This window comes from Crocodylus siamensis, chromosome 9, assembly GCF_052110815.1.
Source record: "Crocodylus siamensis isolate JL-2025a chromosome 9, ASM5211081v1, whole genome shotgun sequence".
NCBI lineage: Eukaryota > Metazoa > Chordata > Crocodylia > Crocodylidae > Crocodylus > Crocodylus siamensis.
In genome coordinates, this window is record NC_143403.1 from 56,116,100 (window position 1) to 56,138,126 (window position 22,027).

Below are 22,027 nucleotides of genomic sequence, written 5' to 3' on the forward strand. Positions count from 1 at the left end.
GTCAGAGGGGGGGCATATGCCCCCCCCCGACTAAGGCAGCACCAGTTGCCCATGGGTACAAGATCCAGGAATGGTGCTGATTCTGTTGTGGAGAGTAGTAATTGTGGGAGTGGTGGAGATGTGTTGGCAGGTTTTACCTGGCATGGCCTGGATCCATTTTGATGTGGTTTGGTTCATAGGAAGTTTGCTTCTGGTGATGAGGTTAGTGAGGTTCGGTGCTTGCTTAAAGGCTAGGGTGGGTGGTTCTGGAAAGATCTCTTTAAGAACCGGTATGGGTTGCAATGGTTTGAGGATTTTCCATATAGGTTCCAGGGAAGGATGTTATGTTATAACTAATGGTGCGCGATTTGTGGGGATTTTCTTTTTGTGCTGCAGCAAGTCTTTGAGTGGTATCCCAGTTGCTCTTTCAACTTCCACTCATTTGCATTTTCAAAAACTTCTTGTTTACTTGACCTTGTTTTCCACCTTGGAGAACACAGAACAGCAGAGTCTCCCAATGCCTGAATCAGGGTGTTTGTGCCCGAAAGCTTGCAAAGAACTTTCCCCCAACTATGTAGTTGGTCTAATAAAAGATATCATATCTACCCAAAGACCCTTGCCTGCCTCTGTCCTAAGACCCAACATGGATATAACCAACAGCCCTGCCATGTGAAGCTGGTACTTTTTCCAGCAGATGGACAATAACTTGATCTCACTTCCCTAGAATAAGGGTTTGGTTGTCACTTGCCATAGTGTAATTTGATTTGGGTTAGCCCGGTGATGGATATTTTAATTATGTGATAGTCTAAGTGCTTTTGAGGAAAGGGCGTTTTTACAAAATGTTTCCTATCACAGTGTGATGCAAAGAGTTTTGTACTGAAGACTCATGTCTTTGCATCCAGAAAGGTATAATCCATTCACATTGCACCATGCCTCCACAAGAAAGTATCCCCAGTCTCTGTGTTCATGGCATGGCCATGTCAGAGTCCAGTGAATCTGTGAATTCTGCTAAATACCTTGTCACAAGCACAGAAAGGAAAGGAAAGCACAGCAAAGGGTAGCCTGGGGCTACAGGGGAATGAATAAAGTGCAGAGGCAAGTGTTCAAAGGATTTCTTCAGCCAGTGTGGTCAGTTCAGTTTTATTTTCCATGGGTACTAAAATTCTCCTTGTAACTAATAAAAAAAAGTCTTAGAAATGGAAGTCTCCATTCCTGCCATATCTGTATGTTAGGGTGTCAAGTCCAGTTCCCTTTGTTCCTTTTTTTTTCTTTAATTTGTTTGGTTTTTTTAAGTATCTCATAATTCTGAAGTGGTTCCTTAATGCTCCCTGGCTGCTTATTGGTTTCAGAGGGAGGGGGTCAGCAAGTCAGTCTCCTGGCTTCTGTTGCAAATTCTGCCATTTCAAGCCACTGCACCTTTCTGGGCCTTAGTTTTTTATCTTTGTGAACCTGGAATGGTACTTGCTTTACAAGAGTGTTGAGGAATTTCCTACTCTTAACCAAGTAGTGTTAAGATGAGAAATGCAATAGAAGTGCCGTGGAGTTTTTATTGTTGGGCAGGAGCTAGACTAGAAGGCAGCCTTGTGCCTTGATAGAGGCAGGAACGTTCATTAAGCAGCTAAAAAACATCAGTCGTTGTTTCTATGTTGCACAGAAAAGGGGTCCAGTGGAACGTAAGGATGAAGCGGTTCATGAGGCTGCTAAATAAGAATAAAAACAAGAACCCACCCGAGGCCCAGCTGCTGAAGTTAGCGGGACAGCTCTGCCAAGATTTCCAGAGTGTTTCTCCCAGCTTGCAGAAGCTAGTGCAGGCTGTGATGGGGTGCAAACACTGGATGCATTTCCTCACCAGCATCCACGTAGTCCGAGCCTGTGTGTTTGTCCATATCCACTGGGGTCAGCATGAGACAGCCTGTAGGCTCCTGGAGGTAGGAACATACTTTTGGTCACAGTGAACCTGGGGAGAGAAAGTGAGATTAGACCTCATACTTAAAACACAACTCCAAGGAGAGGATTACATGATTTGGGGTCCTCAAGGAGTTTGGAGGAGGGTTGCACAGTCCCGACATCCATGGAGAAACCATGGGGAGAAACATTTGTTCAGAGAGAATTATTTCTCTGTAAAAGCACTGAGGACCCATGTCCGTTCCCAGCTGCACTGGTGCAATTCCTACTGGAATTGGGGCTACTCAGGTGCTGAAGCTTGGCGCACACATACATGCACTGGTGTGCCAGTGCCTGAGTAGTCAGCTGTTCGCATCACTGAGCCAGAGGTGAAATGCTGCGAGGAAGCCTGGACTGTCTCTGCTCTCTCAGTATCAGCCCTGCAGAGAACAGAACTGTTGTCTGAGCTCCTTTTATCAGCCTTAAAAATAAAAGGCTGACAGATGTGCAATAAGCTTTTTTCCTTCAAGGTGTCACTCTGTGTGGATTAGAAAAGGAGTAGTAGGCTACAAAAGAGCTCCAAGCTTGGGGAAAGATTACAGATTCAATTGATCCAGTCTGAATCCCTGTCTATTGGCATCAGGGTGCTGAGGGCTCTCTTTTCTATAAGGGGCTCTGGTTAACTGTGTGGAGAGGGTGTGCTTAGCCTTGCTGTCGTCATAGCATTGCAGGGTAGAAGAAAAGAAAGAGCTGGTGGCACTTTGGCATGAGATCCACTACCACAGGGCTATGGAGAAACACCGCACTGATTCCCTGACACCAGTGCAGAAATTTCGCTGCAGGAAGAGGTACCTCCGGCAGGGGGTATTTGGTGCTTCCTTCACTGTGACAGGAGGTCATGGTGGGTGGAGGTTAAGGGGCTTGCTTACACCTTCAAATGCTCCCTTCTTGGGGGAATAAGTTTGTCTGTGAACTTGAAGCTTCAGCCTGCTTCCAGTATGATCAGTATCCAAACACACACTGATTTTTATTGTTGTAGTCCTGGCATCCCAGTGATTATGAATTTTATTGCATGCAGGAATCCTCCACCAGTTTCCCTTTGTCCTGAAGGTTTGAAGAATCGAAACTATCCAGAGAAGGTCCGCAGAGAGCTGCACAGGTTTGCTGCAAAGGTGACAACAAATCCAGACAAGAAGCAGCGGGTATGGTTGCTGTGTGCTGTGTTGGCACCAGGGCTGTTACTGAAGGTTTCTTTTGTGGTCAGGGCTCCAGAAATGTTTCTATTCTAAGCTGTTCTTAGTCATTTGCGACTTTCACCTTTGGGGCTGAAGTTTTGCAGTCTTGATCTGTGACCCCAGATGTGCCTTCTATATACATTTTTTTAAATTCAAGGAAAATAGCTCATGATGCTCTGAAGAACAGAGAGATTGGAAAATATCTTCCCAATTGTTAAAAACACTACTTTATCCTGATGAAGCTGTGAAATGGCTAGATGAAGTCTAGGGAAGCAGCCCTCACTGAGAAGTGCTGGAGAAAACTATTTTGATTATTGGTTTTGAGTTCACTGAGTTATCATCTGTTAAACTTGCATTTTGCTCACATGTATGTTGGACACAGAGTCTCCTCACCAAATTCTTTTAAGGTTTCAGCCAGAATATACAGTGCTGCGCAGTCCATGGGCTTAATTTGCCTGGGCCTGGATAGTTCTGTATTCTGAAGTTTCTTTTTTGTCTCTTTTTTCAGAACTTAAAGACCCTACAAAATTCCAGTACAAATGTATATTAGGAGGACATTAAGGTTATCTAGGTGAATGCTCAGAAGTTAGGAAGTGACAGTGTAAGGTTGTATGTTAAGCTAAAACTCTGTCCTCTTATGCCTGGACATTATAATATACAGCCTTTAATTATACAATCAGATTATTTATCAAATTGTTTAATATAAGAGCTAGTTTTTTCTACAACCTTAGATATGCACCAGTGTGTTAGTCAGAGTCCTAAAAGGTATTTGTTTCAATATGCAGCGAGTCATACACGTAAGTCCACCATAGATCAATAGAATGCGTCAGTTACACGTTTGTTTCATAGCTATGTCCCTTATGCCCTGAATTGCACTTGGAGTTGTACTTCTGGAAAAAATATGTAATATATGGTGTCTGAATAAATTATCATGGTACTTGTGAGAGAGACAAACCTGTTCTATAAAGAGCCAAAATGAATAAGCCCATACAGGCTTATTGTCAGAATGAAAATAAATACAAGAAAAAGAAAGAAACATTGCAAATTGATATGTACATATCTAACATAGGACAAATTATATTATTTAGTAAATCTGGTTGTTTAATGTGAGACTGTAATAATCACTACATGCAAGGGAGAAAAGTTAACAGTTACACATGCAATTGAACTGTGCTATTTCTGGCTTCTGATCATTTAGTAGAAAAGTTTGTTGCAGTTTTTTTTGTGCAATGGGCAAGAATTTCAAAGGTCCATTCTAGAGTCTCAGATTTCTTAAGGGCAGAAGGGCCTGTTATAATTGTTCAGTCTCACTTCCTGCAGGCAGCATTTCCTGCATCAAGCCCAGTAACCTTGGTTCTAGTGGGTAGTTTGCCTGCTCCATTAAAATCATAAAGGCAATTAACCATTTACTGAGTTCTGTCAGTTAAGTGTACATCTGTTAATTGTGTGGAAGGCAAAGACTCACTGGAATACCTGGGACTCCCTTCTCCAAATGGGATGCTTAAGGAAATGTACTGTTTCTACTTTCTTCCTCTTCATGGGCTAATCGATCAGGGGTGGCTGTGTGATCTATCCAGTTTATGATGCTCCTTGGTGGTTTTGAAGCCCACACTGTCTGATTGATTTTGGAAGTGGGAGGGACAAGCCTAGTTGTTTGGATATGGTTTATTCTTTTTCCCTTGCTCCTCCTGGGTTTGCAGGAGGGTTTGGCTCGGGACACAAACCTGCAACCAAATCAGGTCTATAACTGGTTTGCCAATTATCGTCGCCGTCAAAAATCCCGGTTCAGTCAGGTAGAGAGGCTTGTCAGCTCCACTCATGAGAAGGTTTCTGCCCACCAAGCAAAGCACCAGCCAGAGAGTGGATCTTCCATGCCACAGACTGCAGGTTAGTTTCCTAGTGGATCTGGGAGGTGGTAGAGGCAGTTGAGAGGCCAGCAATAAGCAGAAAGGCACTCTTTGCTACTACTGTTTCCTTAGGACCAGCAATTCTGCACTGCTCAGTCAAGTAACTATTGGAGGACTGCTCTGGTCAAGCAGTCTCTTTCTACTAGTAGCCATCACTGTGTGGAAATAGGCCCCCAGTATCAGTCACCCCCTCTCTTCATGGAGCAGGGATCAGTGACTGGCTATGGGAGAGGTGGCCCTGCTATTGCAACTGGTTGTTACGGTAGACACTGTTGGGTGGGGGAACAGCAGAAGTCACAACAGTTGCCAGTGCTCAGACACTGGTGAAATTTGCAACATTCCCGGGGGCCTGGCATGTAGCTTCGCTACCATCCTGCCCTTTTCCTGCCTGGCCTGTGAAAATCCCAACACTGCATCTGCTGTTCTGTTAAAGAATCATAGAAGAGCAGGACTGGAAGGGCCCTCAGGAGATCATCTACTCCAACCCTTGCTCAAGGCCAGATTGTGCTTCTTTAAACCATTCCAGTCAGGTGTCTGTCTCTTCTGCTATCCTAAGGTTGTATTGGTAGTGAGTGACACCTAACCAATGAAGACTAAAGACTTTTTCAGCAGCCCAAGTAAGGGAATCCCCTCCCCTGGTTAGTAGGTGGCTGTCCCCATGCAGCCTTCAACCCTAAGTTCAGTAAAACCCACAGCTGAGTATTTTCATTGCACCCTCTCAGAGTGAAAACAAAACTGTTTTTGGCTTCTCAGCTGTACTGCATTTAAGACTCCCAGGGGTGTCCCTTCACTTGCCCTGTCTAATGTCTTCCAGATGAATTCTATGCAGACCTTGATTCGAGGCGTGTAGAGCTGACCTTTGTGCCTTGTGACCCAGGCTGGGAGCAGTCGGCTGCAGATGCGGATTGTTCTGCTGTTAGGACGTATTCAACATTGCTGAATTCCAGGTGATGCATGACAGTGTCTCATCACTGGGCAAAATGATCTTTAACTTCCGTCATGGGACTGACCCTTCCCCCAAGTTGGCAGTTCCCAGGGAGGGCTGTGTGGAGAGTCTTGACTCCTTTCCTCGATGGAAATGCCCCAAGATCAGCCTCAGACAATCTGAGCAGCTGGCATAAGTTCCCCTGCCTGCTTGCCAGGGGTGGGCCTTCAGTGTTCAGCTGTGTGTCCCACTCCACAAGAGCAGCAGCATAGGCTGGGTTGCTGTAGGTACTGAACAGCTGTTTCTCCCCTTAAGAGATGCTGCTGTTGCTCTTTGTAGACCAGCATAATCCAGCCTCTCATTTGCTGCATCACTACAGCTTTCTGCAGGGCAGCCCATTACAGGAAACAAGGTCAAGCAGAACTTCTGCGACTGCTGTCAGCACTGAGGAGCCTGCAGCTTTCTGCACGGAAGTTGACCTGGAGCCTGGAACAAGCCTTAGGTCTGTCATCCTGGAGACCAGAGAGGCATCCAGTTGCAATGCCCCCAGCCCCTGGCTGGAAAACCTTGTCCCATGCTGCTATGGGCCACTCCCCTTCCAAGCAGAGGAGTTGGATGGGAGGCAGCTGATGCCCAGTACAAGAGGAGTCTCTGGTGCAAGCAGCTGGGCTGCCCCCTGGAGCCCTGGCACAGCAGGTTAGTGGAACTGCCTGGTTCAGAGCCACTGTGGTTTTGCAAACTTCTGCCTTTGTCTCTGACCCTCCTGCTCCCCCAGACAGCCTCTGTAGCATGGTAGCAAGGAAGGAGGGCAGCTGGGTTTATCCTAAACTCAGGAATCCTGGGCCTGACAGCTTGGGATCAAATCTGAGAAATGTAGGCCACCAGACCTGGACTAAGGTTTATTTTTCCTCCCCAACTATCTCTTTACCTGGGATGCAGCCGCTTCTGTGAGATGGTGCTTCCCCAGGCAGCTGGGTCCTGCTTGCTCTGGCAAACTCCCTTTAACTGTTTGCACTAGCTCTGATGTCTGGGTCTTAAATCCCTCCCCCACCCCCCTCCCAGTTCTCAACAGCTTAGTGCTGCCTATCCATGCACTCACCTGGATGCACCAGTTCTTCCCCCACACACCGCATTTCCCCTTACCACTTTCCTTTCTCCTCCCTTGCTCTCCCTTCCTTCCCTGTTGTCTCGTCCTCCTGCCTTGTCTCCTATCCTTCCTGCAATTCTCCCCTTCTCAAAAACAGTCTCAATTTGACACACCATTTAGTTCCTCTCGAGCTGAGATCAGAGGGTGGATAAAGGGGCAGGGAGAGCAGCAGGCAGGAGCACTGCAGCCAGGTGCTAGCTAATTGCCATGTCTGGTCCTGGGTGTCTGACTGTAGGACTGAACTGAGAAAGGGGCTTTGACCATGGCTTATGCATCTCCTAAGAAGAAGGGGCAGGAGGAGGCTGGGCTTGCCACTTGAGTCTCATTGTCTGCAGCTCTCCTAACATGAACATTTACTTCAGCAGGTGTCAGAGCTCCCTTGAGCTGGGTCCCCCCAGGTGGCTGCATTGAGGCCAGTTCAGGAAGCAGCAGTCAGCAGGCAGAGTTAGAGATTGGAAGCTTCATGCTTAGAGAAGGACGGCTAGGGTCTCTGGAAGCCGTTCTTCCTTGCAGGTAACAGGAGCGGAGGGCACAAGGCCTGCTGAGGGGCAGCAGTGTAGATAGCTGTGCCAAGTGCATCTCTGGTCTCCAAGCAGTCCCTGCCTCTGAGTCTGCATGTTTCACCAAGAGCCTGAGTCTCCCATTGTGCTTTCCCTTTTTAAGCATTTACACTGGTGCACAGTGGATGTAAAATGCAGTGATTTCCCAGGTGAAAGTGGTTCTGCGTGGTGCGGAGCAAAGTGGATCCAGGTCCAGTAAGAGAAGGCACCGACGCCTGTATCTGAACAGGCTTAGCTTCTGAGCCACTTGCTCAGCTCATCTGTGGCATAGCATTGATTCTGGTGATCCTGCCTTGTATATTGACAGTTGGGGTAATGAGGCCTGTGTGAACTGTCCAAAAATAGCTTTTGGAGACGTGTGGTTTTGTGACAAGCTTTTTCTACAGGGCAGACTGTCACAGGCCACAGCTTTCTGGTTCTGCTCTTGGGTTTCTGCCCACACAAAATACTTCATAGTTGCAGAGTTTGTTCTGGTTCTTGCAAGTTCAGTTCATGGTTTGCACAACCTTTCCCTGTTGTTTTCATGATGTGCTCCAGCAGCAAATGCTGCAGAACAAGCATCATGAAGAAGTTTTCATTTACTTAGCTGCAGGACCTGTCATATCAGATAAGTAAGTGGGGGAAGTTTTGTTATTCTCATTTTACAGATGAGGGAGATCAGGGTGAGGGACTAGAAGTAGACCTCCGCGTTTCCTAATTCCCAACTCTCTGCTTAAAAACTTCTCTTCCCTCCCCTGTTGGCCTGATGCCTACGGCTATTGCTGTGCCTAGCATATCTCATGTTTTGGCTGGATCTAAAACTGCATGTTCTGGTCCTGGAATGAATATGTGCTTCTTTTTAAACTATGCCAACATATGGGGAAATCCTTGGTAAATGTCACCTTGCTGCAGTCTGTGTCTTGGGTGCATACGCTTTGTCAGGAATCCACCCACCACTCCCCTGGATCGGGATTCTGGCAATGGGAGCCCTGCTGACTGCAAGGACACAGATTTGCTGAAAGCAGTTAATTTATTCTCCTCATCTCTGCTGCTATGCATTCATTTACTGTCCTACCTAGTTCCCTTGCAGGGGTGGGGATGGTCTTGAAATTGGCATATAGGGGAGATTTTGAAGTGGCGTGGATGCTGAGGCACAGACATTTCTCTGGCAGTTGGGGGGCTCCTAAGTCACTAGAGCACTCTTGAAAATGTTATCCATGGAGTCTGGACACCACCAATGGTTGTCCTTAAAATGGCATGGGCAAGACTAGTAATCAGTGTACAGCAGCAAAAAGGTGAAGACCACTGTAACTGGAGGTTACATGGCATCAGAGGAAAAGCTCAAGCCCTTCATGCTCACGCTCACACTCACACTCACAGCCTGGAAGAGAGGTCCAGTCACTTGCTCTCTTTCTCTGACCACCCTCTGCCCCTCAACTGGTCGCTGATAATTGCAGGGGCAGAGCTGCAGGCTAATCAAAGGAGCGTTAATCGGCTTCTGTCTCATTTTAAAGGTGCTTGCCCTGACAAGACTTGGGCTGAAAGCTGATTAGAACAACTCCAGCTGATTTCCTGAAGGGGCTTTTTACAGTTGGAGAGAATCCAGAGGCTTAGGACTAAATCCAGCTTTGTGATCTGGGCTCAGAGCTGTGATGTGGGGGTGTGAGGAGGAAACAGGCTGCGAGTTTCCTGCTCCTCCATCTGGCCCTGCTGCCAGACAGGGGAGCTTGGTCCAGGTAGTGAAATGGCAGGCTGTGTGCCCCAAGCAGCTGCTTGTTATTAAGGCCAGCCTTGCAGTGACTTTTTCACTCCTTTGATTAGAGCAGATGGAATTTGGCACAGCTTATGAGCCAGACAGAGCAACGCTCCCTAGTGATCTGCATTTCAAACAGAAAAGCCCACTGCACCACAGGCATCATGAGAACCAGGATTTTCCAGCCAGCCTGTTGGTGCAGGGAACTACAAAAGTTAAGATGCCCATTGCAACTTGTGGATGCTCCATGGATTGCTGGGAGCCCAGCTCAAGCTGCTAGCAAGTCTCCTTCCAATGGGCCCTCTGCTTTGCGGTTGTTGAAACCGAACATCTGTGAGGGGGAGTATTGCAGGGAGCAGCACCAACTGTGCTGTTAATGCAGCAGGCAGCATCTCTGAGAGAGTCACTGTGGGAGAGGAGTGAGAGTCCTTCTCTGTCCATCTCCTCAGTCCCATCCCTCTAATTCTGTTTGGTCTGTTACATAATATTTTATTTTTAATATTTTTTTTCTGTCTTCATAATTTATCTGTTTTGGTTTTTTTTTGCAGGGGGGGGGTTGTTTTGTTTTTTTACTGCAAGTCTCCCTCAACCTCTTTTGGAGAGGGGGACATAGAAATTTAACAAATATCCTTAGCTTAGTGCTATAACTAAGATCTGGCTGCTTCTGTTGTCCCTGGAGAGGACTGTTGAGGGAGCCAGACAATAGGTATGGATGAAGGAGGGTCTGAGACTTGGGACTCCCAGCTAAAGGCCTTGAGAGACTAGAGGAGTTGCTGAGGATGTTATGGCTAGTTCCAGAAGCTTTGTGTTTTGACTCGAAGATCATTGTTTCTATGATATGCTCCAAGATAGACACAATCTTTGGTCAATGTCTGCTTGCTGAAGAAAGTCTATTAGGCTCCCCTTATATATGTAGGTAAAAGCACAACTGGATCTAATGTGTGATGTGCACAGTTGCACCTCCTGCCATGATATATGTGCATGGAAAGAGACATGATTATGGGATCACACATTAGATCCAATTGTGCCTTATTGCCAGTGCAGGGGGAGCCCAATCCTAGGTTGCCCCTGCATCTGCAAGGAGCAGGCACCCATGGCTGTGAGTCTGCTTTGCTGAGGGGGCTCCCGGCCATGGGTGCTACGTACAGCTGGTACCCAGAGCCCCTGCAGCATGACAGGGCCCTAGGTCCAGACTGAGCCTCATGCACAGCTGGGACCCAGAGTCCCATTGGCTGCGGGAGCCCTGGGTCTCAGCTGTGCGTGAGGCACACCTCAGACACAGACCTGTGTAAGCCCAGCGGTTCCACACCTGTAGCTCCCAGCCACAGGGGACACTGCTACACATGCAAATTAAAGCTCAGTGGCAACACATTTTAGAGGTCTGCCTTTATAGCTAGTTGGAACTTTCTATTGTGTGATAGCTACTTTGCACACACAGCTGGTTTCAAGGTAATGACATAATTAACCAGTTAATTGCACAATACCTGTAATGTGCAGAGGGGGCTTTAGGTACAGAAACAAAACTGGATATCTAGGTGCCATTCCTCATCACCACTCCTGGCAGTGACAATGCTCCCACTTCAGGATCTCTTATCTTCTTTCAAACCCTGATGGTAGGGGTTGGGGATGTGCCCTGGGTTTTATATAGTCCTTACCAACATATGCATAAAATCTTCTCCCTCTGCAAATACATTGTCCTGCAGGGTCCCCTCCATTCCCGCTCCTGGGAGTCTATTTATCAGAGAGAGGGGGCATGATTGCAGAGGAACACCCAAAGGGTACCTAGATTCTGATGTATGCTAATGGTTTTCTTTTCCAGTTCTCCACAAACTGTGCTTGGCAAACCTCAGTGTCCCCCTGTGTCCATGCCTTGTTTGGAGGAAAGCCAGGCTTTGGAACATAGCCAGGTAAGGGAATGCACTCAACCTACAGAAGAAAAGACCACAGTACATTCATTTTGGAGTATGATCCCCCTTCAGGTGGAAATTGGAGATGTGGAAGTTTGGACTTCCTTTAAGAAAATCATCATGGTGGGACAGAAGTGAAACATGTCTCCTTCTAACTTTATCAGGAAGTGCTGAAAAAAATCCAGCCCTTGAAATTTTATGCTGGGAAGACCATAGGGTAGGAAGGATCTTTTAAAAATGTACTGCATTAACTGAGGGAAGCTTTTGTTTTGTTGGGGATGGAATATAGCCGTGGTCAGTAGGGGAGGTATCAGTGGAACTGGCCTAGACGCAAGCTCATCGTTGTTACCCTCATCCCTCTTTCTGAGCTCCCCCTACAGGGAGCTGTCTTCACAAGGACAGATCTCCAAGGAGTCATTTGTCCTGTTCATCTTGAAAATCTGATTTTGATGCACAACCTCAGAGATGGGGGATATTCTAGGATGATTTCTCTTTTGGTGCCAGCTGCAGCCACTGGAAATGGCCATTACAGGTGGTCCTGAATTGCTTAATATAAGGAAGCGCACAGCTATGCTATTTCCAAGGTTTCCGGCCAGAATCATGGTTTTGGTGCCCTGGCTGGTGCTTTCAAATATGGCAGTCTAAGATTAGTCACCTAAATCAATAGTGACACTTAATTTAGTACCCTGATCTTCTTGGGTGCTGTGCAGTCCCAATCCACGTTCATTTAAAAAAAAAACAACTCGGGACGTTCGGTGCTGGATTGTCCCAGTGGAAGCTTCTATGTGCCAAATCCTTTCAAATGTTTGGCTCTTTTTCAGATGCCCACTAGCTGTTGAGCTTGTTAGCAAATCAACCTTCTTTGCATACTGACACAGGTACATTTGAAACATTTTCAAAGGGACAGCTTTTCAGATGGGCTCCCACTGTTTGTTACTTTCTTACCCGTGGAGGAGCCAGGAATGATACAAATGTAGCAAAACCATCCTAACTTTAAGGCTGGATGAAGCTGTCTTATGATTGGAGCAGTTTTGCTGTATACATTTTGTTCCCAGTTTATCCACCTGTAACAACTGGAATACAACAGCTGTTGATCTTTTGAAATGGCTTCAAATGTATGTGTGTCCATAGGGGAACTTGCATTTCTTCCAGTCTCAGCCATTTGCAAGTGTGGTATTCTCTTTAGGAGACTGCTGTTGAATATCTAAAGCTTAATTTATAATGGCTTTCTCCATTAGCATAGCTGACTATAAGCAGTCCCTCCCTACTCCCTATTCAGGAGACCCTGAATCATGACCGCATATTCACTCCTGTGAAAGGAAGTGCAAGTGTTGGGAAATTCATAGAATCATAGAAAACTAGGGTTGGAAGGGACCTCAGGAGGTCATCTAGTCCAACCCCCTGCTCAAGGCAGGACCATCCCCCAACTAGATCATCCCAGCCAAGGCTTTGTCTACTCAGGTCTTAAAAACCTCCCAAGGATGGAGATTCCACCACTTCTCTGGGTAACTTGTTCCAATGCTTCACCACCCTCCTAATGAGAGAGTTCATCCTAATATCTAACTTAAACTTCCCTTAAACTTGAGGCTGTTGCTCCTTGTTCTGTCATGTGCCACCACTGAGAACAATCTAGCTCCATCCACTTTGTTTAACCACCCTTCTGGTAGCTGAAGACTGCTGTTAAATCCCTCCTTAGTCTTCTCTTTTCCAGGCTAAATAAACCCAGTTCCCTCAGCCTCAGTCATGTCCCCCAGTTCCCTCACCATTTTCATTGCCCTCTGCTGGACTCTCTCTAATTTGTCCACATCCTTTCTGCAGTGGAGGGTTCAGAACTGGACACAGTACTCATCAGTGCCAAATAGAGGGGAAGAATCATTTCCCTCAGTCTGCTGGCAATGCTCCTGCTAATGCAGACCAGTATGCCATTAGCTTTCTTCACAAAAAGGGCACGCTGTTGTCTTGTAATCAGTTTATTGTCCACTGTAACCCCCAGGTCCTTTTCTGCAGAGCAGCTGCCCAGCCAGTCAGCCCCCAGCCTGTACAGATGCATGGGATTTTTCTGTCCTAAATGCATGGCTTTGCACTTGTCCTTGTTTAGGAGAGCAGTCCCATGCTCTCAGTTAAATGGGAATTTAGGAGGAGTGAACTTTGTGTGGCAGATTAAAAGATTAAAATCCTGACAATTCTCCTTTTTAATGCCCAGTGACCCTTTTTTTCCCCTGCACCTTCTCCAGTCTCAGTCTAAGCAAGTTGTTAGAGGACAATTAATAGTGCCCAGCAAAGACAGGGGAGAGAGGTCTTCTTTTACTAATTTATCAAAGCTGTATGAAACAAAGCATGCACCCCTGAAGCTGTTGCCACTGTTGCCTCTGTAGCCTGTATTTTTATCATGTACTATTTAGCTCAGAACTTCTGTGCACAGCCAGAGGTTTACGCAGGACAGTGCACAGCACATCCCACCTGAGACTGTGCTTTATGGTAAGTGTGCATATACAATTTGATTCTGTTTTTCTGAGCCATTAGATTTGGATGTGACACCCATTCCCAAAGTCTTTCTTGTTGTTCCTAAAAAAATGGGATTTTTCCCCCCTGCCAACAAGGCTCAGAGCAAGAAGCCAAATAGAGCACTGTTACAGTAAATCTTAAAAACAACACCCAAATTAGACTAATATCTTTACCATGGCAACCTATACTTTCCTATACTGATTTAAAGTAACAGCATCCCAAAGATGACAGCTAGAAATCCATTGCATGGGGAGTAGTGGTGGAGACACAATTCTGAACTGAATGATACTTAAACGCCAGGATCCCAGTGTGGCAGGAGGCTTGGGGGTGCCTGTCACTAAGAGGTCAGGTAGCTTGCAAAGATGTTGGCAGGTGCAGGCCAAGTCTAACTGGGGGGGTCACCTGATCCAGGGAGTGAGCAGGTATAAGTCCAGGCCCTGATTGAAGCTGGGAGTAACATTTGGGAGCCTGCTGAGAGAACACCACGTCAGCAGGATAGCTGCAGCTCCAGAAGGCCAGCTTGGAGATAACACCTAAAGGAATCTGGAGGTGTAGGTAGGAACTAAGGGGCTGCAGGAGGTTCCCAGGTACCAGGAAGGGGTCCAGAGCCTAGGGAGAGGCTGCAAATGTGGGACCAGCAAGGGTCCAGGAACCTCAGAAGGAGGCTCAAGTGAAAGAAAATATCAATGAAGATGCCACGTGCATGGATGGGGCATGGTGTGGGGGGGATTGGAACCAGATAATTAGTCCATAAAGCACAGGCTACATGGACCTGGTGGTCATTTGAAAGAACAATTTAGGAAGCTCTGGGGCAGCCTCTCATTAACAACAGCCCCCCCAAAACAAACAAACAAAAACATACATCAAGGTGTGGGCAACGAGAAGGGGATTTGCTTAGAAAGTGAGGGCTGCAGGGACTCTGGGGGCTTCACAGCCACCCTTGGAGAGGCTCCCTGCCACACCCAGGACTCTCCTTGGACTATTGATGTATTTTTTTCTTGGCCTCAGATTTCTTGGCCCAGAGAGCACTTAGCAGCAGTTTCTATCTTCATTATATCAGCGTAATCTGCTGGAATAAACTTTTTTTTTAAAAGAGGAAGGCCATGTCTGCTAGTTCCATTAAGGGAAGTATCTGCAGCTCTGACAGTAACAGAACCCCTTGTGAGCCTTTGAGAGCAGTACTTTATAGGTCTCTGTCTCGGAAAGTGGCCTTTTTACCAGCCACAACATGAGCCAGATAAGTAGAAAGCCTTTCGGTATTAATAATGAATGAGCCTTTTCTAAGATTTCCAAAGCATGCCATTGCTCTGCAGCCAGATCTTTTCTTTTGCCTTGCTGGACTCGCACTCTGATTTTGAGATGGGATTAGAAACATGATGTTCCCAGTAGCGTGGACAGGGCATGAAAAGCCTTACACTGTTTTGCATTTGTCAGAAGGGGACATCTCCAAATGTCTATAATGGTTATTCAGGTGTTCAGGAAATTGGGAAGGTATTTAGGGGTTTTACATTGATATATTTTCCACACGTGTCATATTAAGAGGGTTAGTTTTAGTGTGCAACAGCCATGGGCCTATTCTTGCAAAATCTGACTGCTTTCTGGGAGAGGCTGAGAAAGGTTCAGCTTCTTTGTACTGTGGCTTGTTTTAGGAAATGTATGAATCCAATGGACATCTGTGAACGAGTCTTAAGTGCCTCCTTTATAGTCAGATTCCAGAGCTATCTTTCTTGCTGTCCACAGGCTACTTTGATGGGTGCATCTCACTGTAACTGAAGGAAATAAGTTAAATGAAATGGGAAACAAGGTTAATTCACTTTGAAAATGTTTATTTCCCTTCCTGAGCTTGCTTTTTTCATCTAGGTAACCATTTCTGTTTCGAGCTAGAGGAATAATTTCAGCAGAGTCTCTTTTATTATTTTCCTTCTTTCTTGGGGATAAGTGCCATGAGCAGAGGGAAAGATAAAGCTAAGCATATTTCTCTCAGCCATGAGAGAGAGCAACACTGCACAAATGCTGCTTTCCATTTTGATGTTCTTGCTTTCTATAGATGACTTGCCCTCTCTGTACCTGGAACAGAACCTTTCTCCTTTTGTCCCCATTGTACCTAACCTATTGTCACCCTTGGCTGCATACATAACCCCCTTTTCTCATCTAGCCTTGCTCAGGAAGGAAACCAGGAGATCATTCCCAATGAGTCAGAGCATCCTGACAGGCAGTGCATGATGAAACTTGTTTTTTATTATATCTTTCAGGTGCTGGAGGATCCCCTAAGCAACCCAGTGGCCAGTGACACTTTCTGGGCAGCATGCCTGCTGTTTGAGTTTTCAGTTGGCAGTCGAATGTAACTTGCATGCAGACATCCTACGTTTGGCCTTCTGTTCTGTGGTTGCTCCTTTGTCATCAACAGGTTGTGAGATAATGGCAAAATTATTCAGGAAGAGAGGTCTTTTCTAGTAGTTGCAAAGTTTGTTTTAGCTATGGTTTTATAAAAAGTTTTATAAATAACAAAGACAAGACACCTGAGGTCCTTAAAGATCACAGATTTTTACTAGAACAATTTGAAGATGCATGGTCCTTTGCAAGTGTTTGATCACTGGTTCTATGGAAGTTACTGTGTTCAGGTTTCTCCATTTTTATAACTGGTCAAGATGGTTCTGGCCCTACCTGTTTTTGTTAATAATGGAAATAATTACACCCCCTCAGCTTACTGGGAGTAAAACATCAGAAATCTGCCAGGAGAGCAGATTTGTGTGGGTTTGTCAGGGTTGGAGAACCAGGAATGAAATCAGCTTTGATAGGAAGTAACTGCATACTAGTTTGGCAAATCTGTGGTCCTGCTTGCTGTAAATTCTGGAGCATTACACATCCTATTGTGACTCGGGCCACATACTTCGGAGTATGCCAGAATTTACAGTACCTAACAAAACTGTCATATAGGGAGAGATGGGACCGGCCAATGGGTCAGTGCCTAGCAGAAGGTGGATCTTAAATTTCCCACAAAAGTTAAGAAGAATGGAGGTGGGTCTGGGTAGCTGAATCCTTTTAGCCCAGATTGAGAATCCACAGCTCCAAATGGATAAGGAGCTTATTGGGAGGGAAGGGTGTTGCAGTCCTAATGGTCACCCTTCCTCCAGTTTGCAGAAGTCTGAAATTATGGGCCTAATTCTCTGCTGCCTTGTAGCTGATCACTGGAACTACCTCTGTACAAAAGTGCATGTCACAACCCACCGCTCTGGGAAAGTAACACCCTGTGGTATTGGTTTGGTGTCATTTCACATCAACTTTGCCTTTGTTTCATACAGATGAGGATGACAGCACAAGGTGTGGGGCAACGGAGAAACAGGCCCTATACATTCCCAAATGTTTTGCAAAGCAGCTTTTGGCCTGTACACTTCTGCAGAAGTATACAGTGTCTAACAGGAATCAGTAATCATGCTGCTGAGGCCTAGCACATTAATTTTAGGCAAATGCATATCTTAGACCCAGTTTCGATGTAGCCCTTGTGTCAGCGGCTCTCGCGGGAGAAGTTCATTGCTGACAGTTCCTTTGTCCCAGAAACCTTTCTCCAGACCAGCCTTACAGCACCTGGCTGTAGTCCCTCTCTTGTATTTTTTCCTGTACATCAGATGGGGAGCTCAGGGCTAGAACATGAACATTGAGAGAAAAGGGAGGATCCTTGCCCTCGGTTTGATATTGCAGCGAGGGGGGTATCATTGCACAGTCTTTTGAGAATTTTGCATAGTTATTTAATTCTTGAGAGATTTTGAATTAAAAAAAGGGGTGCTACTTTCCCCAAGGCTAGCTCTGGATGGCAGGACTGGGGAGGCAGGCACTCTTGTTCATATTGGTAATTAAGTATGTTTTAAAATAAAGGTTATTAATAAACAGCTCTGTCTGAACACTTCATTTTCAACAGGTTATAATATAATATAAAATGAGAAGATATTAGAAATGCTTAACTCCACATTTGTGTCAGGGGCCCAATCCATCTGGACAATGTGGGGATCTCTCTCAGGAACCCATCTCTCTAGACCTTCCTGGAGTATTAATATCTGTACTGGTATTTGCTCATTATTTTCCTTCAGCTGCCAGATCTTTTGTGTTCAGTGCATTTGTGTTTGAAAGGGGCCATATGCATATGGTATTTGGTAAATGACTGAGATTTGGATGCGTCTGAGCATACATGAAAGTGGAAGGGGAGCTGTCACTTGGTGGATGCAGGGAGAAAGCATCTTCCAAATAATTTTGGATGTGTTGTCCCTGTCCTAACAGGCTGCCTTTGTGCTGTCACATTTAACAGCAGCCTTCTAATTAGCCTGCCCCCCCCCCTTGTGTAAAAGGACCTCTCTGCACATAAAGGCTGTCACGGGTCACTTGCCATTCTTAAAAAAAATATATATATATATAAATAATAAAACGCAGAGCAGAAAAGCCGGTCCCTTCAGAGAGCTAGCATTTCAAAGCAAGTCCCAGTATTCCTCCCTTCTGCCACCTGATTGGTCAAGGATCCTGGTCTGCCTTTAGCAACAGAGACATATATATCCATCTCCTTTCTGATTGGCTGTAGCGTGCTGTCGAGCCATAGCAACAGAGGGAGATGGATCCGCCAGTCTGACGGATACTGCAGCTCTGTGCATCTTGCCAGAACAATAAGGAATAGGTGCTGGCTGCTGGCATCTATCGCGGGGCGGTAAAACGAATCGATTTGCTGCTTCCGCGAGAGGTTCTGGAATCTTCAGGAGACGTGGGGGGGGCATGTAAATTCAGAGCCCGATTTGAACAGGCACCTCTGCTGCGAGCAGCAGGGAAAGGGCTGCGTTGTGATCTGTTACGCAGGTGTCAGATACGGAGTGCACACTGGGCTTACACTGCGGTAGCTAAGATCACAATCTTAAGCTTTGCCTGCTTTGGTTGAAAGTAACAGCTTTAAGGGCCTCTAGGCAGCTGGCACTGTCGTCAGCAACACTCTGAAATGTCTCTAAATGAGAGAAGCAACCTCCTAGGAAAATTCACGTGGCTTCCTGATGCATGTAGACTTGTAGACTCTAAAGAGGGTATTTTATCACTTATCCTAATAATATTAAGATCCCACTCATTTTATGCCCGATTCATTCATTCTCTGGTAGATGATGCACATACACGGCAGCTTGAATGGTTACGCTTCGTTGTTATGGAAGAATGAGATCTTTAATCGGAGAGGGAATTCTGGTTGTCCTGCAACGAGGTATTTTTTTTCAACACCACCTTTTGAAATACTTAGTGCCCAAAACCATCAGCCAGGACACTGGATTCGATGGACCCCTAGCCTGACCCAGCATAACAATTCTTATGATTCTTGTCATTCAAAATTAAATACTAATTACATACAATTTCCCCCCAGAAAAGCACACAGGCCAGGGCTTGCAGTTGCTTGAATTAACTGCATTTCTTATATTTTGGTGACAATTGTTCTTGGGTCTATTTTCTTACAATAGCAGCACACTTTTATTAATATTTTGAAAGCAATGTAGTTAGTTGTGTTAGTCCAAAATCAGGCAGAAGGTAGGGCAAGGTGGCACCTCAGAGACTAACTTGTCCAGAGAGGCATTTGTAGGCAGCAACCTACTTTGTCAGATGCTATGGCATCACTCAGCATCTCATGAAGTTGTCTGTTGCCTATGACAGGTTATGCTTCTCTGAACCATTTAGTTTTTAAGGGTGTCTATACATGTGCTCCAGGATGTGCGGGGATGTTTTAATTAGAGCAGCTCTCCAGAGTCGCTCTAATTAAAATGCCCGCATCATTTTGTGTATTCAGTGTCCTGTGTTTCAAAATGGCAGTGGGGGCACTTTAACTAACATTTATTTGATGAGCTTTAGTTAAAGCACCCCCCCCACTGCCATTATGAAATGTGGGATGCTGAATACACAAGATGCTGCACCTATTGGAACACTTGTATAGGCACCATAAGGTGCTGCTCTGCCCTGCCTTCTGCATATTATTTTAAGCTGATTGAAAAAAATGGGTGGTTTCGTAAATCATAAGAATTCAACTCAAGACACCAGAATCCCTGAGGTAGGCTTAAGCTGGAGGTCCTAGTAGCTGCTCCCTGGTTAAATTTGAGTTAAAATTTACAGGACTAGAATGCCTGTTCCACTATTTTAATTTGTTAATTAAGTTTCTGAATTCAGCACAGTTTCTCTTTAGAGGGCAACTTAATTTTGAGTTTTCTAGGTCAATTCCCCAAATGAAATACCTTATTTTACCACTTTGCATTGAACCATTTAAGGCATGATCTGTGTGGTTCCCAACAAATTAAAAACTGGGTTATTTGCATCATCATAGAAGACTTTAAGTCAGGTAGCAGAACCCACTCTGACCCATCCACAGCTTTTGCATCATTGTAGCCCGAATACTATTTATTCATAAAATTATAGAAAATTAGGGTTGGAAGAGAATTCAGGAGGTCATCTAGTCCAATCCCCCTGCTCAAAGCAGGACCATCCCCAACTAGATCATCCCAGACAAAGCTTTGTCTAGCCAGGTGTTGAAAACCTCCAAGGATGGAGCTTCCACCACCTCTCTGGGTAACCTGTTCCAGTGTTTTACTACCCTCCTAGTGAGAAAATTCTTCCTAATATCTAATCTAAACTTCCCTTGGTACAAGTTGAGACAGTTGCTCCTTGGTCTCATCTGCCACCACTGAGAACAGGCTAGCTCCATCATTTTATGAATCCCCCTTCATGTAGTTGAAGGCTGTTATTAAATTCCCCCTCAGTTTTCTCCTCTTTAGACTAAATAAACCTAGTTCCCTCAGCCTCTCCTCAGAAGTCATGTGCCCCAGGCCCCTTACCATTTTTGTTTCCCTCTGTTGGACTCTTCAATTTCTCCAAATCCTTTCTGTAGCTGGGGCCCAAAGTAATCCAGATGTGGCCTCACATACTGAATAGATGGGAAAAATCACTTCCCTTGATCTGCTGGCAGCACACCTACCAATGCAGCCCAGTATGTTGTTAGCCTTCTTGGCAACAAGGGCACACTGTTGGCCCGTGTTCAACTTATAACCCCCAGGTCCTTTTCTGCAGAGCTGCTGCCCAGCCAGTCAGCCCCTAGCCTGTACTGGTGCATGGGATTGTTCCATCCTAAGTGCAGGACTTTGCACTTGTCCTTGTTGAACCTCATGAAAATCCTTTTGGCTGAATCCTCCAATTTGTCTAGGTCACTCTGAATCCTAGCCCTACCCTTCAACATATCCACTACTCCCCACAGCTTGGTGTCATCTGCAAACTTGCTGAGGGTGCGCTCTATGCCTTCTTCCAGGTCTTTGATGAAGACATTGAACAAAACTGGCCCCAGGACTAACCCCTGAGGCACTCCACTTGATACTGCCTGCCAAGTAGACATTGAGCTATTGATTTTTACCCTCTGAGCCTGATACTCCAGACAGTTTTCTATCTACCTTACAGTCCATTCATCCAGCCCATACTTCCTTAGCTTGCCTGCAAGAATGCTGTGGGAGACTGTATCAAAAGCCTTGCTAAAATTAAGGTACACCACATCCACCAGTCTCCCCACATCCACAGAGCCAGTCACCTCAGCACAGAAGCCAATCAAGTTGGTCAGGCATGACTTGCCCCGGTGAATCCATGCTGACTGTTCCTAATCACCTTTTTCTCCTCCAAGGGCTTAGAAATGGATTCAGTGAGGATCTGCTCCATGATTTTTCCAGGGACTGAAGTGAGGCTGACTGGTCTGTAGTTCCTGGATCCTCCTTTTTCCTTTTCTTAAATATGGGCACTATCTTTGCTCTTTTCCAATCATCTGGGAACTCTCCTGATTACCATGAGTTTCCAAAGATGATGGCTGTGGCCTGGCAATCACATTAGTCAATTATTTCAGCACCCTCAGGTGCATCCCATCTGCCCCCATGGACTTGCACATGTCCAGTTTTTCTAAGTAGTCCATAACCTGTTCCTTCACCACTGAGGGCTGCTCACCTCCTCCTCAAATAGTGCTGTCCGGTGCAGTATTCAGAGCTGACCTTGCTTCAGTGAAGACTGAGGCAAAAAAGGCATTGAGCACTTCAGCCTTTTCTGCATCCTGTCACAAGGTTGTCTCCTCCATTCAGTAATGGACCCACACTTTCCCTGATCTTCCTCTTGCTATCAACATACTTGTAGAAACCCTTCTTAATACCCTGCACATCTCTTGCTAGCTGCAACTCCAGTTGTACTTTGGCCTTCCTGGCTTCATCCCTGTATGCCTG

The 22,027-nt window shown here is 45.8% G+C and overlaps 1 protein-coding gene across 1 annotated transcript; it reads left to right on the plus strand.

The window, feature by feature from the left end:
- Positions 1 to 1,638: 1,638 nt before the first annotated feature.
- On the plus strand, positions 1,639 to 17,590 carry ANHX (anomalous homeobox). The gene is made up of 9 exons (XM_090063401.1): positions 1,639 to 1,907; positions 2,587 to 2,711; positions 2,942 to 3,065; positions 4,799 to 4,985; positions 5,820 to 5,952; positions 6,310 to 6,626; positions 7,443 to 7,590; positions 11,189 to 11,276; positions 16,034 to 17,590. The coding sequence occupies exons 1-9, from the start codon at positions 1,659 to 1,661 to the stop codon at positions 16,124 to 16,126; spliced, it is 1,464 nt and encodes a 487-aa protein (XP_089919527.1). The 5' UTR covers positions 1,639 to 1,658; the 3' UTR covers positions 16,127 to 17,590.
- The last annotated feature ends 4,437 nt before the right edge of the window (positions 17,591 to 22,027 follow it).